Raw genomic sequence first — 16402 nt, 5'->3', positions numbered from 1 at the left:
GTGTGAAACATGGCAGTGAGTCATCCTGGGTCTCTTCTCTAATAGAATCCCGTCACGGGGCTGCTGTCAGCCAGCCATGAGCAGAAGGACGCCTGGGTGCGAGACAACATCTACAGCATCCTGGCCGTGTGGGGCCTGGGAATGGCCTACCGCAAGAATGCCGACCGTGATGAGGACAAGGCCAAGGCCTATGAGCTGGAGCAGGTAATGGGGCTGGCAGCCATTACATGGCTGCTCAGCACCTTGCCCTTGAACTGAAAATCTATGGGGAAGTAGCTGTGCAGAAATTTGGTGAAGGTGTCTCTTCCATTTCTGCTGTAGAATATTTTAGAGAGGTGTTTAGGTGGTCTCAACCTTTCATTCGACTTTTTCTCTTTGAGATTTTTCCTTCCATAAAACAGTAATGAAATGACAAAAATTACACTGAATTGGAAAATAAAGCATCCAAACTAACCCCAAAGCATCAATTTTCCTAACTAGCTATATTCCTTTCACACATGCTCTATCAACCTTATACATACATACATACATATGTATATGTGTATGAATATATATAGAAGGTGTCATTATAAATGAATATAGCTATTAGTTTACAAATATGATTGTTTTTTAAAAGTCAGCAACACCAGAGCTACACGTTCCAAAGTGCACACTCTTTAGAGCTGTTACATTGAAAGGTGATATTTCTCCAAACAATGTTGCTACTGCTTAAAACATTTTTGAAACTTCCTTTAAAAATGCCTTTCTAGTTTGAGTCATTCTAGGAAAGCAGTCTTGCTAATTTATTGTCCCTCTTTAATTTTGAACCAGATTGGTGTTATCCTGGCTTTGTGCCCATGTCACTCACCATGTGGCATGGTTGTTTTATAGTTTTCCGAAATCAGAAACCAAGACCCACCAAAGCAAAGATCTGCTGTCATTGAGTGCATAATGAAATAATCTGCTCCTGAGCATGGGAGGTATTTTCAAAGTGCTTAGAATGGCAGCATCGAAGTAGGGAATATTGAAATATAAAAGTATTGTACTCTTGGCGTGAGACCCGTTGAGATTTCTCTTGTTGGCTCTCATGGCCAGTAGATCATCAGGTCCAGAGGAGTTCTTATGGCCTGATCAGTGATTGTCCGTAGCAATCAAAGCTGGCTACAGAGGTTTCATTCTGACTGACAGAATGAAGGTACCTTGATAGCACTGGGGAGGCTAAGAGGGGAAACCTGTTTGTGGAAGGAAGGGAAAGGTGGTTTGGATTTGACAAGACATGCTGAGTGTGAGGTGATGAAATCACTGGGTCTTCAAGGTAAAGGAAGAATGGGTAGTTAAAAAAAAATACATACAGCAAGCATCAAATGTTCCTCCAAGACAGTGGCTGACTCGTATATAAATGAACCTATTTATTTAAAGTATGATAATTTGATGAAGATGTCCTCCAAGTCTCCCATCCCTCTTTGAAACCCCAGCATACCTCACAAAATCAAAGCAAAGCCATGCCTGTCTACACACACACACACACACACACACACACACACACACACACACACTCACTCAGTACCCCTACCTCTTCTGTAAGTCATTTCTGGTCCTGGTTAGGGTTTACTAGTTTTGCAGCTCTGTTGACTAACATTAGTGAGGCAGGAACAGACTACGTTGTTTCCTAAAGCCTTTTTTGTATTCCCTGAGTGTGGTGAATAACTAAAGGAGACATCTCCCTTGATTATGGAAAATAACTTGGGGATCTTCCAGTAGTCCTCAACTGGGGCACTATTGCATTTTGGGCTTGGGCGGTCCAGTTCTTTATTGTATGAAACTATTCCAGGCCTTGGAGGAGTTTTTGTGTCCCTGGTCCTCAGTGCCAACTGCTCCTGCCGCATACAACCCCCCAGCTCCCATCCCTCATCGTGACAATAAAAATGCCTCTACCCCCACATTTCCAGCTGTTCTCTACCCATGGAGGGTAGTAATACCACACCCAGTTGGGAACCACTGGAAATAACTTACAATTTTCATGATGGAAAATAACTTGTCTTTATTTGATGGGAAGTCAGTTGACAAATGTTTATGCCAGATACTGTAGGAAATGTTAATTATAACAATGTTATTTATACCTTACAGTTAGGAGGTAACATTTTCTGCTATGAAAGAATTTATGACATAAAGTGAAATTACATTCTAGAATCCTAGGTGTTCAGAGGTAGAAGGATCTTAAGGATGTGGGGGTAGCCCCCACACTGTGGCCTCCCCTGCAAACCAGGTGCATTCTGGAGAGAGGAGACTCATGTCCCTGGGTGGCAGCTGCTTTCAGCTAGGCTACTTTGACCTACAAACTATCCCATTCTCCAGCCACATGTGGAGTAGTTTATAGGGGTCTTAGCAGGGTGTTTTAAGACCAGTCTTTCAATGGGCCTGGATTGTGGAGGATGTGGGGTGGCAACATAAGGTATTGGTCAAGAGCATGGGCCCTGGAGTGAGACTGCTTGGGCTGTGTCCTTGCTACCCCTCGCCAGCTCTGAGGCTTTAGCAATTTTGCTTCCTCTCTCTTGGCTGAGCTTCCTCATCCAGAAAGTGGGGTAATAAGAGTACCTGTCTCAAAGGCGGTTGTGAGAATTAGAGATAATCCAGGTAAAGTGTTCTGGACAATGCCTGGACATAGTATCTAATAGATTAAGTTAGTATTTTTGTTGTTATATATGATGATAATAACAATAGTAATTGGTTGTAATACATCATATTATTAAGAAACTTCAGCTGCCACTTGCATTTCATAAGAACATGACTCATTAGTCCAGTAATAGTGTCACAAACGGGTATTTTGGCAAAGCCTCATTACTTCAGGGCAGGCATGGTGGACTTAATTCATCCTTAGTATAATGAAAATAAATTACTAAGAACTGTGACAGAAAGCTCCAGGGTACCAGGCTTTTAAAAATCATGATCCTGAGATGTCAGGGAGGAGGCACTGGATTTCAGAGCTGGAAGATGCTGTCGGGTCCATTGAGCTAAGTCACTTCTTCGTGATGGAGCAGAGAAGTGGAAATAATAGAGACCATCAGATGCTTTGTACCTGTTAGGGAGCTGCCTTTTCAGGGTGGTCGCCAGGCAGCACTGGCTTACACCACGTGGAGGCGAGGAAGTTGTTCTCTGGGAGCCGGGAACTGGCCCGGAAGCTGACTGTGCCTTGTCTCTGCAGAACGTGGTGAAGCTGATGCGGGGCCTCCTCCAGTGCATGATGAGACAGGTAGGTGGCAGCCCATGGGCGCTCACTGGCAGGTCACCTGAGCTGGCATTCCGGGTGACTTTCATCAGGACAGTGAGCAGCCTTACAGTGTTCTGAACTTTTCTTCTCAAGACAAAAAGAAATTTAAAATTATACAATACATAATTTCATGATACTCTGGAACCACAATCGGAAAGAACACTGTTCCTCAGAACCTCTTTTAAAGAGATACTTGTGAAAAGGAGAGCATGCCTTTTTTAATGGGGGGAAACACTTTGTCAGTCATGACTCAAAAGCCATTTTTTATTCTGCTGAGTTTATAAAAGAGTATGTTTTCATTTGAGATGAATGTTTGTGTTTTTAAAACTTAACTTTACTATTTGCCAGTATTTTCATGAAGGATAAACAAAGCAATTAATTGAGCACATACTGTGCGCCGAACATATACTGATCTGCACAAATTCAAAGGTGAATACCAAGTCCTCACCCTCAGTCAGCTCGCCATCTAGTTTTGAGACATAATTGGTCTTTTCCTCTCAACATAAGGAAACGAGAAGTGGAAATTTAAATAGATCCTCTGTCTCCCTTCTCTACTTGCTTTTCTCCTCTCTCCCTTCTTGCCTCCTCCTTTCTTCCCCATCCCTCCTTCCCTCCCTCCATCTCTCATAGAGTACCTACCAGGTGTCACAGCTGGAGATGTAAGACAAGGAAACCCTTTGGCCTGACTCCTCGCCCCCGAAGAGCTTGTTAAAATCCCACTGAGCTGGGGCATTTCTGGTGAATGGGTGGGAAGAATCCCCCAGCCCAACGCCTCTGTTGTCACTAGCGAACATCAGCTGCCCTGGTCCCTCTTGCTCCTGGAGGCAGCAGGGAAGAGGTCTAGATCCAGGGGATTGAGCCTGAGTACAACCTTGGCCAGCTGTGACACACACACCTGCCCTCCCCCCCCTCCCAGCTTTAGCTATGCAGAGCCAGCCTGCCTTCTCTTCTGTCACAGGTGGATAAGGTGGAGAAGTTCAAGCACACGCAGAGCACCAAGGACAGCCTGCATGCCAAGTACAACACAGCCACCTGCAGCACCGTGGTAGGTGACGACCAGTGGGGCCACCTCCAGGTGGATGCTACCTCCCTCTTCCTCCTGTTCCTGGCCCAGATGACGGCCTCAGGTGAGCCAGACTGGTTGAGCCTATCAAACAGGGAGTGACAATCCAGAAGGGGGGGAGGGGTGTATCACTGGGTCAGTATTTAAAGTGAGCCATTGATGTAAAGGAAAAGCATGCTTCTTTATCATCCTATCTGCATTTGACTCTACGATGGGGCAGGTAAGGCAGGAATCCCATCTCCATCAGCGACGTGCCGAACGGTAAGCTTCCAACGAACATTTACAGGATGAGGGTTGTGGAGACAGAGCTGCTGGCTCCTTTCTGTTGACACCGAAGCTTCCTTATTGTTACTCTCCCCCAGTTACTGGAGCAACCTAGGTTGTATCTCAAAAGTTCAAATACCTGAAGAAGTATCCTTCCCCTTAGGTTTTTCTTCTCCAAGGTAAGTGGCCCTTTCCCTTCAGGTCTTCCTTTCACCATCCTGGCCTTTTCTCGTTTACTCAAATTTCATGCAAACACATCATTGCCAGAGCTCAACAGTGTGCCTGGAATGCTCTGACCTGCCCGTGTACTAGTGTTGTGAGTAGGCCGACAACTTCCCCACTGTGTGTGTTGTTCCCATCAAAGCCCAAGCTGTTGGCTTCTCTGGCAGCCTGGGCAGCAGGCCTTCCGAGCTCCAGGCTGCAGCCCGTCTTGGTGCACCAAATGGTCTCTCCCGCAGCAGAGTCTAACGTGGGTGTCCCCATGGGCGTTAGGCCACCTTGCTGCTGTGTCTCAGTCCTTCTCACCATCCAGTAAACCTGTGCTCCTGCATGGGAGGTTTCCCATTTATTTCAGAGTGCAAGCATGAAGCTCTAAAATGATCAAAAATCAGTACATAGTATCCTCATGGCTTTGTGAATAAACCACATGGTTATAACAAGTACTTTTTGGTTATGAAAGTGAATATGAACTCACTGCAAATATTTTTATATATTTTTATATATAACAAAATATAAAGAAAAAAATCCCCCCTGCCAATTTTCATTTGGATGTGTTTCCTCTGAGTCTTTTTTTCCAGGTGATTTTTGGTAAGGTCATATTAGATGCATATACATCGTCTTTTTATTACATAGCCTTGTAACTTAAGATTTTTCCCATGATTTTATAAGCTCTTCATAAACATAACTGTAGTGACTTTATCAATGGACAGACCATAATTAACTATTTCTTTATTTCCATTTTTGTTTTCTGCCATTATAACTGATGCAACAATACCAACTTTGACTGCATCTCTGTTTACTTCTTTCTGATAGTTAGATGTGATTCAAAGGCTATTCATACATATTGCCAAATTGTTCTCAGAATGATTTATGAATTAGACTCCTGCTAGTGGTGTAAGAGTGTATGCCTTACTGGGCCTGTTCAGCTAGCTTTAAGAATTCATACTTAAAAAATATATGTACTTGCCACAACAAACTGTACTTGCAAGGACCTGAGCAAAAGCCCAGCTCTCTTGGTCGCTGCCTGCTTCAGTGTGTCGATGTCACCCCCAGGCATGCCTTGAGAGCTGGCTTTCCACGGGGTCAAGGGCTGTCTCCTGAAGTTGGGGCTTGACTTTCCCTGGGGGCCACAGGGGAAGAGCACCCACCCTTTGGCTCACTCAAGAATAAGGATAGCATCTGGTTCCCCTGGGCTAAAATCCTTGGCTTTGTTGGAACCTTTTCTGAGCGAATCCAGTAGGAGACAGCAGGCCCCACACCTTCTTTTTTCAACCTTTTCTACTCATTCATATGCATGCACAGAAAGCATAGTCTTTTTTTCCTTCCTTCTTTTCTCTCTTCCTCTCTCCCTCCCTCCCTCCTTTCTTTCCTTCCTTTCTCTTTCTGAGACTTTCATGACTTATTTCAGACTTAATTTCTGATGCCGTAGTAAGAAAAGTGAAAATGAAGCTAAAAGGACTTATTTTCAAGTGTGGTATTTGTAATCTATAATCAGCAGCTCTTTCTTTACAAGGTAACTTCATCATCTCATTGTTTGTTTTCCATTACTAGGCTTACGTATTATTTTCACCCTTGACGAGGTGGCCTTCGTACAGAATCTTGTTTTTTACATAGAAGCTGCATATAAAGTCGCGGTAAGCATCAACCCTGGTAGGCTTTGCAGGCATCCCAATTATCAAAAAGAATAAAAATCATACAGCTCCTTGAGGGTCAGGCACACAAATTGCACATTTTTGTCCTGGGATATAGGTGGGGATTTTTGTTCTTTTAACACAATACGTACTCTAAATCCATTATGCTTATTTAAAGTAAGACACTGTAATGTCCTGTGGAATGTTTATTGGCTGGCTTAAAACAAGGCTGAAGAGGTCAACAGTGTCAGAGCCTTGGCGGGAACTGGAGTGCCATATGGATCACCCCAGCCAGCCCACAGGTAGAGGTCCTGAATGGGGACATGTGTCAGTCAGCACGTGTGCAGCCTGGCCACATCTATGCGGTGGAAATGTGTATAAAACCCAGATCTTTGGATGTGGAGCCTGACGCATTTCTAGAGAACAGCTAAACTGAACAAAGCTGACTACAAGGGCAGTAAGGGTAGAGGTCGGTTTAAAAAAATAAGAGCCACTATGACCTAAAGCAGGGGTTGGTAAACTGTTTCTCTAAAGGGCCAGAATGTAAATATTTACAGCTTTGTGGACGATATGGTCTCTGTTGCAGCTACTCGAAAGCAGCCATAGACACTATATACACAAATGAGTATTTCTGGGTTCCAATAAAACTTTATTTACAAACTCAGGTGGCAAACTAGATTTGGCCCACAGGCTGTAGTTTGCTGAACCCTGGTCTAAAGCAGTGATTCACAACCAGGGGCAATCTCCCCCTCCCAGGGGACGTTTGGCAATGTCTGGAGACATTTTTGGTTGTGACAACTGTTGGTGTGCTACTATCATCTATTGGGTAGAGGCCAAGGACACTGCTGAACATCCCTCAGTACAAAGGACAGTCCCCCACAACAGAGAATTAGCCAGTCCAAAATTTCAGTAGTGCCGAGGTTGACAAACTCTGGTCTAAAGAAACTTGAGAAGTCTTTGTGGAAAGAGTGGGACTTCTGTTGGACCTTGGAGCATGAGTAGGGTTTAGAGGAGCAGAAGGGAAGAAGAGGGGTATTTGGGTGCAGGAGTAGCATGAGCATAGACACAGAGGCAGGAACAGACCCTGAGTGTGTCAGGGGTGCTTGTGGAAAAGGGTGTGGAGTTGAGGAGTAGACTTGGAATGAACGTTGAGTATTGGAGAATAGTAGGAAATAAAGTCAGCGTGTGGGCATGGGTTTGGCACAGTGAGAAGAGGCCAGATAATGGAGGGTATGGCATCCAAAGAGAGAGATTTGACTATGATCCACTAGGGAATAAGCAGTTTGCCATTTCAGACACTGAAGCAGGGGAGTGAGCCGATAAAAGCAGTTTTTGAGGATGAGTCACTTGGCTCTGGGGTTGGAGCAAGGAGAGGCCCAGATGTGAGGAGTTCTGAAGAAAGGAATCCCAGGCTCAGCTACAAGGCATGCATGGCAGGGGAGAGTCCAAAGTTACTCTAACATTTCAAAGACTAAATTTCCACATTTTGAAAAGGTTCATCTTTGGAAATACACACACACACACACACACACACACATATACATACGTATACACAAACAAGTTGGTCACATTCTTGAGTTATAATCTTTCCATAGTGCACATCTTTTGTGGCAATTTAAAGCAGTGTCAAGGGCTTGAGTTTTCTAAATGAAAATATGACTTGCAAAGGTTAGGTCCACATGTATCCAGTCCTCTGCATGTACAGAATGTTCTGAGCCAAATCGTATTAATCGGATTTAATTGCCATGTAAGTGCAGTGTTTTGTGCCTCAGTTTTGCCTTTGGCTCCAGTTACTTGCTGAGCATTTTTTCCCCCAAGGAGTAATGCTACAAAGAGAGACTCGGTGATTTTAAATGGTTTACTTGGCTTCAACTAGTTACATAACCCATTGTTACAGTTCCCTTTATTCCATCTGTCAATTTAATATAAGTTCAGAGAGATTAACTGAATAGAGAGCCAGCATTTTCTTTGATTTTAACATAACTATTTTGTTTCCTACGAATCTGGAATTTCTTGCAAATCTATAACATTGAAGAGTAAGAAATTTGAGAGCATTTTTACATGCTTTTTTGTTCCATTTGAGTATTTACTTCAAAGTGCTGCACAGAGGTCAAAATGAGCTGAGACTGAGGCAGAACAGAGTATGAGTATGCCTGACCAGGAACTTGGGAGTCTTCGAGAAGAGATACTCATGTTTCATTATACCTGGGTTAACATAAAGGAATCATTTTTTGTTAGCACTTCTATTCTACCTCTTTCTCCTGCTCTGATTGCTACCTTTTTCTGCCCCAGGATTATGGAATGTGGGAACGTGGAGATAAGACCAACCAGGGCATACCAGAATTGAACGCAAGCTCTGTAGGAATGGCCAAGGTGACAGTCGTCCTGTTTGTTCTTTCTTCTGTGCTTTTTTCACTTGCTTCCATTTGGTTCTCTTCATCAGGAGTTTGGATTTAATCTGATTAGCCATTTTTCAAGTCAACAGAAGTAGGTGCAAGTTCAAGTGGCCAAGTCCTCCAGCCGACTGAAATTATAAGTAAAATTATCAAAGAATGGAGGTGTCTGCAGCTGAAATCTGCCTGTGGCAGAAAATAAGTGCGCTCTGTCCTTGTTATCCATTGTCATCACCCACAGGTTTAAGCTCTTGCTGTTGTTTAAGAAGCTGGATGTACGATGTTCAGCTTTCTTTTCGGGGTCATAAGGAGGGCTAAAGAATATGACCACTTTGTAGCCTGGGTCTTCCAAGTTCAGAAGTCTGCAGGGTCAGGCAAGTACCATAAATGAGCGAAGCCAGTCAGACATAAAAATATTGGGGGTATTGTGGGCTGGGAACTTTCTCTAAGGTCTTCCAATTCAAAATAATTTTTCAAATATTCTTCAGGCCAAACCAAACACACCTAAGGGGGCAGATTCCATCTGCAGGCCCCCAGTTTGCAAATCTTTCTGTAAACATTTAGCAGGGCTCCTTCCTTGCCTCCTTCTCAAGAATGAAATATATTTTTGGACAGAATGAAGACTCCAGAGCTAGAATTGTTAAAACAACAATAAATATGCTCTGTTAAGGTAAAGTAACAGAAAACACATTTATTACTAAAAGAATGAACTTTCAGAAGTGCCAGACATGCTAATGTTAAAAGTGAACCACTCAAAGAGGTAAAAGAAAAGCTTACCATGAACCTAGCACCATATGCAAGCAATGTTATGAACTTGTTAATATTTATCTTTTTGGTAGAATTCTAATTTCACTTTTGGAAATCTTTTTCTGTTTTCTCTTTCTTGGTTCCTTCAGTGAGCAACAACACACAGGAAAGCTCAGGTCCACTGAAAGTAAGGCTAGAAAGTGACTATAAGACTATTTAGCTAGATTTTAAAGGCGTGTTTCCTCCTCTTTGGGAAACGTGTATGCTAGATTGCTTGATGACAAAGGAATTCCAAATATGGGAGTGCATGTTTCCAAGCAAGGAAAAGTAACTCATATCTGTGCTTGTAGGCAGCACTTGAGGCAATCGATGAACTGGACCTCTTTGGAGCCCACGGAGGCCGCAAGTCAGTGATCCATGTCCTGCCCGATGAGGTCGAGCACTGCCAGGTAACAGCTCAGCCTCTGCTGTTCCAGAGAGTAGGGAAGGAGAATCCTGGAGTGGAAGATCTAGGCTTGGGATCAGATTCCCCACCTTTCTAGCTTGGGGATGCTTGACTTCTTTCAGCCTTGCTTCCTCATCCATAGAATGGGGATACGAGGCCCTTCCCTCTTGCCTCCCAAGGTAGTTGTAAGGGTTGGATCAGATCAACTTAGACCATTTGTCAAAGCACTTGGTAAGCCAGAAAGAACTATGTAAATATAAGACACAATGATGTTGTGTATTGAGAGTCAGCGATCAAGGCGTCTTGTTTTGCTGGAGACAAACCCTGTTTTATGTTTATCAAACTCATAGGAGGTTTTCCCACAGGCTTATTTCACGATGCCCCAAAATTGCATGACTGGCAAGTACTAGTTACTTGGAGGGGCTGGGGATGGGTGGAAGAAATGGCAAATTAATAGAACCTCCATGAAATGCAGATCAGAGAAAGAGTGATTGATACTGATTGGGGGATTCCATTAAGCAGATGGGAAGTCATCAATTGCTAGTCAATCAGCAAACTCTTATTTAGTGCCAACCCACTCCATGCCCCATGCTGTGCTAGGCCCAAAGGGAGTCAGGCACATAAAAACTTGTAAACCGAGCGCTCCAGGCAGTGACGCCTAGGGAAGAGTGGCTAGTTAAGGAACTAGGCCTGGGGGTCAGTTCACTGTGGAAAATGAAGCTTTAATCTGAAACTGAAGGGTTCCACCCACCCTCACCCCACTCTCCAGCTCACTCCATTTCCCCCCATTAAGTAGACCTTAATGAGGAGTCTGATATTTTTTAGGGGTGTAAAATTTCTTTGCCTTTTCATTTTAATTCAAGTCAGTCCTTCACCCTCTTCCCATGAATCTTTTAGGAATGAAATGTGTACTGAGTGGCCTTTGCTATCAGTACAAAGAGTTATTTTAAAGTTATAAGCAAAGTAAATCCAGAGTCAAGTTGGAGTGTGTCTTAATGGATATGTGGTTGAGTGGAAATCACGTGAGCCTCCAGAGGACCTGGGTCAGGATCCCCTTAGAATTTGGGAGTCTCAGAGTCCTCAAACATGAATTGGATATGATACCCTAATGCCTTCCTCCCATGGAGGATTTCATAAACTTAGGTTAGATCTCAGCGGTCACTCCCTTCCCTCCCCTCGGTTTTCCTTCTAATTCCAACTTCCTTTAGTTTAAGAGTGTCTAATCCACCCACCTTGCAATCATAGCTATATTATAATGCTGCCAAGTAACCCATTCTTTCTTGGACTAAATTCAATCTGTTGTTTCCCATTTTGCCTGAGCATTCGTGAGGTCTTCTGGATTTGACTCCTTCTCTAAGTGGTTTCCGGCTCACCCAATCCAACTGGTTATATGCCACAGAAACCAGACATTTCTCCAGGCTGGCCCTGTAGGTGTGTTCTTCTCTGTTATCTGTTCTCTACCTTCACAGCCAGGAGACACCCTAGCTTGCTGTCACCAGTAGCCCTATAGTTCTGGCCAAGTCAACAGAGGGCATGGAAGGAAGGGGGCAGCAGTTGTCAGCATGTGCTCCAGGCAGGACGGGGCTCTCCCTGATCCCCCACTTCTCCCCAGGAAACAGGAGCCATTGGCTGGGCCTGGAAGGTCTCTCAGCAGGGGCCATGTTGTTAGGACAAAGCGTGGACTCCAGATTGGCAAACTCATTTGAATGTTCCTTTGGGGCTGAGAATGCAATCTCTAGATACTGTATTTTACTAGTTTGCTGCTTCAGATTAAAGCCGCCTTTTTGCTTTTCATTCAGTCTATTCTATTCTCCATGCTGCCAAGGGCATCGACGTCTAAAGAGATTGACGCTGGACTTCTTTCCATTATTTCTTTCCCGGCTTTTGCGGTGGAAGATGTGAACCTTGTGAATGTGACCAAAAATGAAATCATTTCTAAACTCCAGGTAAGTGTGGGTCACACTGGTGCCTTTTTGCCCTGTGTTAAGTGCCACTTTCACATGATGACATGGAGCAGCTCACCACTGGCTTTGTTTATCTCAGTGGACTCAGAGCAAGGTGTCCAAAGCTGAGCTGACAGGTGAGAAAACGAAATCTCAGCGTGATGCAATGTCTTGGTTCTGTTCCTAAGTAGTAGTTCTGTTCCTAAGCCAGCACCTTTGGACCTCAATTCCTTCCACTGCTGTACTTCTAAGGCAGAGCTTCTTAACCCTTTAGAGGTCACAGAAGACCCCTTTGGGACTCTCTTGAAAGCTAGGGAGTAACTGCCAGAAAAAATACACGTCTCAATGTCCCCAAACTTGGCACACACAATTTCAGGGGACTTAGCGAACCCAAAGTGAAATTGAGGTTTAAAAATCTCTACTCTCAGGTGAAACACAGAAGCACATTACCCTACACTGAGAATATTATTAAATATTCCAGTCAATTGAAATCATAGGTAGCGTTATCAGAGAATCTATGTTTCCTAATCTGAAATCTACATGTTGGTTATCAGTGAACAATGCTTTTATCTCTTGGAAACAAAGGGTCTTAAGTCATGTCCCAAAAAGGTGACTATATCAGTCATGGTTCTGTGGAGAAAAAGAAACTGCTTTAGGTGGTTGAAGCAGGCAAAACAGGAAGTGAGTGCAGAGAATGAAGTGTTCATAAGAGAAGCAGATTCTAGGCTGAGCCTCCTGGAATGAACAAGACGGAGCTGGCCGTTAGGGTCGTTGTTGCTTCAATAGCCAGCAGTAAAGCAGCATCTGCTGGGGCTGCCTTGACCTCCTTAAGAAACTGGAGAATGGACACCCAAGGCTCTGATCCAGGGTTAGGGAGCTGGATTAAGAAGCTGCTGACTCCACTCCTCTTTCTTGACACCCAGGAAGCTGGAGAGGAATCCTGCAGCGGGGAAGCCAGCAGTGACAGTTAGAAGGGCAGGAAGGGCCTCTCTGCCTCCCTGCACAGTCTCGCGGAAGTTCATCGCAGGGCCAGAGCTGCCTTTCCAGCCACAGCCTAACTGCAAGGAGTCTGGGAATGTTGCTTTTAGCTTTCAGGTCTTTCAAGTAGAAGAAAGCCAGCCCAAGTATCTGCTTTAATGGCTTCTCACAGAATGAGGGTCCCTTTGCTTCTCTGGGTGACACAGTACATTGGAATGAAAGGATACCCAGTCACTGAATTCCGTGTAGTTACCCCTGTAGCCCTGGTAATCTAATGGAGGGTTTTGGCATTCCCTTCCAAGTACTGATCAAACCTGAATTTACTTTGTTATTACCTTAAAATAACTCTTTGTACTGATAACAAAGAGCACTTGGTACTCCTTCATTACTAAAAGATTCATGGGAGAGAGGGTGAAGGACTGACTTGAATTAAAATGAAAAGGCAAAGAAATTCTTTCGATGCCATCAAACGTAATGTACTTTATTTCTTTATCTTATTAGGGACGTTATGGATGCTGTCGCTTCCTTCGAGATGGTTATAAAACCCCAAGAGAGGTTGTATTCAAATATTGTTTCTTATGATCCATTAACTGCTTCATATCTAAGTTGCCATTGCTTTGATCTTCCTGATTGATTATAATTGGAATATTGGAAAGGGAAGTATTGACGTTGGAGTCAACAAGCCGGGCATTAGGCAGCAGAATAGTAAGATCATCAGGAGGATGATCTTATCTACCATCTTGTAGATAAGGATGAACAGTTCTGTGGCTAACACAATTTTTTTAAAGGCCAACCGTGGCCTCCTCTTTGGGTTTCTTGGCCATTGTGACTAATTTAATGACGTAAATGAAACAAGACAGTTTGATAAACACTGTGATGGGCAAATTGCTACTTATTTGTTACAGACCTAGGAAGCTTTAATATAATAAAACTACCAAGGAGGGTCATGCATATTTCAGATTTACTTTACTGAAATTTTACCATGGAAAACTGCCAAAAGTAGCATCTTGCCATTATAGTAGAATCCCCCTAAACATGCCAAACTCAAGACTGCATTGATAAGCAAGGGAATCCCCGTGAGGGACAATGGTGTTATATATGTACTCTGACACTTCCTTTGAAAATGTTTAACATTTGATTCCAGGATCCAAACCGCTTGCATTATGACCCTGCTGAACTCAAGCTCTTTGAAAACATTGAATGTGAGTGGCCCGTGTTCTGGACATACTTCATAATAGATGGAGTCTTCAACGGTGACACTGTTCAGGTGAGGAAATGCTGGGTGCTGTGTTGATAATAAGTATTTTCATTCCACTCTTATTAGAACACAGGGTTATGCAAACCTTCAGGCATTCCTTTGGTTATCTGCTGCCACTTAAGAAACTATCACAAAACTCAGTGACTTGAAGCAGCACCTGTTTTGTTTATTTGCTCATGATTCAGCAATTTGGGCAGGGCTCAGCAGGGACAGATGTCTCTGCTCCAGCTGGTGTCATAAGCTGGAATAGCTTGATGGGGCTGGAGGATCCTCTTCCAAGATGGCCTCTCTTACATGATGGGTAAATTGGTGCCGGCCATTGGCCGGGAGCTCAGCTGGGCCTTGGCTGGGGCCTTGGTTCTCCTCCAGGTGGCATCTCACATGGCTAGTGTGGGCTTCTCACAGTGTGGTCATCTCTGAGCATTAGGCTTTTTACATGGTGGTCATCTTCCCCCAGAACACAAAAGCGTAGCTGCCAAGTTTTCTTAAGGCTGAGGGCTGGAACTGGCACAGTGGCACTTCCATCACATTCTATTGGTTAAAGCAGGTCAGAGGGGTCGTCTCATGTTCAAGGGGAGGGGGCTACACCAGACATAGGTACTGGAAGGCATGGCTCATTGGGACTGTCAAAGAACAGTCTATCATAGACAGGTTTGGTTATTGCTGTTGTTCTTTTCAGATCAGCCAGTGGTTTTGCTGGCTTTAGCTCTAGTGTACAGGTGCTCTCAGCTAGCATCTTATTTAATGTAACAGCCTCCTGACTGTTCTCCCAGCCTTTCTCCACACATATGCCAGAGTGATCTTATTAAAAGGCAAATTAGGTTCTGCTGCTGCCTTGCTGAAAAGCCTTTACTGGCTTCCTAATGGCTTTTGAGATAAAAGAGTTCCTCTTAAAATGTTTTGTAGGGTCCACAAAATCTGGCCTTTGTTTTCACTTTAGCCTAATTTCTTACTACCTCCTTTCTTGAGTTCTTTGATTGAAGCACATTGAAATCCTTTTAGTCCTTTGAATAGGCCATGCTGTCTCTGGCCCTCTTCTTCTCAAATGCCTAGACCTTCTTTCTATCCCCAACTGCCCCTCCGTCCCTCGCTTGGTTCTTCGTCAGTGTTCCTTGTATTAGGAGGTTTTGGTGTGACTCGGTGCTGGTCAGGTGCCCCTTTTACATGCCCCCACAGCACCCGTAACAGCTTCTAATCTCCCACTTACATATCAACGGACTCTGGTAGGTGATCTTCATCCAGTTCCCTGACATATTCCTTGGACTGGTACATAGGAAGTGCTCAGTGAATATTGGTTCCTGCAAGCCTCAAGATGTATTTCTTTAGCATCTACCTGATGCCACGGGCTGTGCTGAGCCCTGAGCATGCTTTGGTGAGCAGAACAGACCTGTCTTTGTGCAGCTTCTCTGCATGCCAGATGAACTCAAAGACTTGGCCATTTTTTCATCCTGTTCTGATGACCTGTTCTGGGGTGAGATGAGCAATCTAAGATTTACCTTAGCTTTTGAAAGCTGCCCCTGCTTAGGAATGCCAGGGGCTTCAGAACTGGCAATAAGCTTGAATTGTTAACATTGCCTTCCCCCATCGCTGATTCTTGCTCTTATGCTTTAGTGATGATCTTAGGTCTTACGCTTTATGTCTTTTTATCCGAGAACTGAAAGATCTCAAAAAGATTGAGTTTGAATTTCAATTACAAACAGGCTTAGCAATTATCAGGGAGAAAAAATGCTAAAAGTGAAACAAAAAAAAAGAAAAAAAGACTGTGCTTCATGTCTTGTTTTGTAAGTCTCACAGCATGGATGTACTACCTTTCTGCCTCTGCTGTCTGTCCAACTGTCTCTTCCACTCAGTGACATTAAAAAATGATCCACTCGTGGTTATGCTTTGCCATCCATATATTCAAAAAGAAAAGAAAATGATGTCTGGAAGGCATTTGACTGGACTCTCCAAAGAAGGGACATGTTGAATAGCTGGATGGCTGGTTAAGGATTTTTTTCCCTTCCTGCTTTTCCCTTTTAATAGATAGATTTATATCACTGCCTTTTTATTTTGATGGAAATGTTTGCTTCAACAGCTTTTATCACACTGAGCAGGGTGTCCTAAGAATCAATGTACATGGATCACAGGGCATGCGTTTCCTTTTTTTCCGCATTAGATGTGTTAAGTAACTATTTTTTGAGCAATAAATCCTTGAATGAGTGCCTTTCAAGTGGA

At 43.7% G+C, this 16402-nt stretch overlaps 1 protein-coding gene across 6 annotated transcripts in view; it reads left to right on the top strand.

Moving 5' to 3' along the window:
- PHKA2 (phosphorylase kinase regulatory subunit alpha 2) overlaps window positions 1-16402 on the top strand; it is a 95886-nt gene that overhangs the window by 34694 nt on the left and 44790 nt on the right. For 5 of the 6 annotated variants that reach the window (XM_037821185.1, XM_037821181.1, XM_037821184.1 and 2 more), the window contains exons 2-10: window positions 46-204; window positions 3182-3229; window positions 4206-4374; window positions 6345-6427; window positions 8717-8797; window positions 9915-10013; window positions 11809-11955; window positions 13432-13485; window positions 14075-14197. In XM_037821185.1, coding sequence (XP_037677113.1) covers window positions 46-204; window positions 3182-3229; window positions 4206-4374; window positions 6345-6427; window positions 8717-8797; window positions 9915-10013; window positions 11809-11955; window positions 13432-13485; window positions 14075-14197 — 963 coding nt within the window. Of the gene's footprint in view, window positions 1-45; window positions 205-3181; window positions 3230-4205; window positions 4375-6344; window positions 6428-8716; window positions 8798-9914; window positions 10014-10514; window positions 11441-11808; window positions 11956-13431; window positions 13486-14074; window positions 14198-16402 lie in introns of those variants that run through there. The other variant, XM_037821186.1, reaches the window with a different exon arrangement.

This window comes from Choloepus didactylus, chromosome X, assembly GCF_015220235.1.
Source record: "Choloepus didactylus isolate mChoDid1 chromosome X, mChoDid1.pri, whole genome shotgun sequence".
NCBI lineage: Eukaryota > Metazoa > Chordata > Mammalia > Pilosa > Megalonychidae > Choloepus > Choloepus didactylus.
This window is presented reverse-complemented; position numbering and strand designations above follow the sequence as displayed.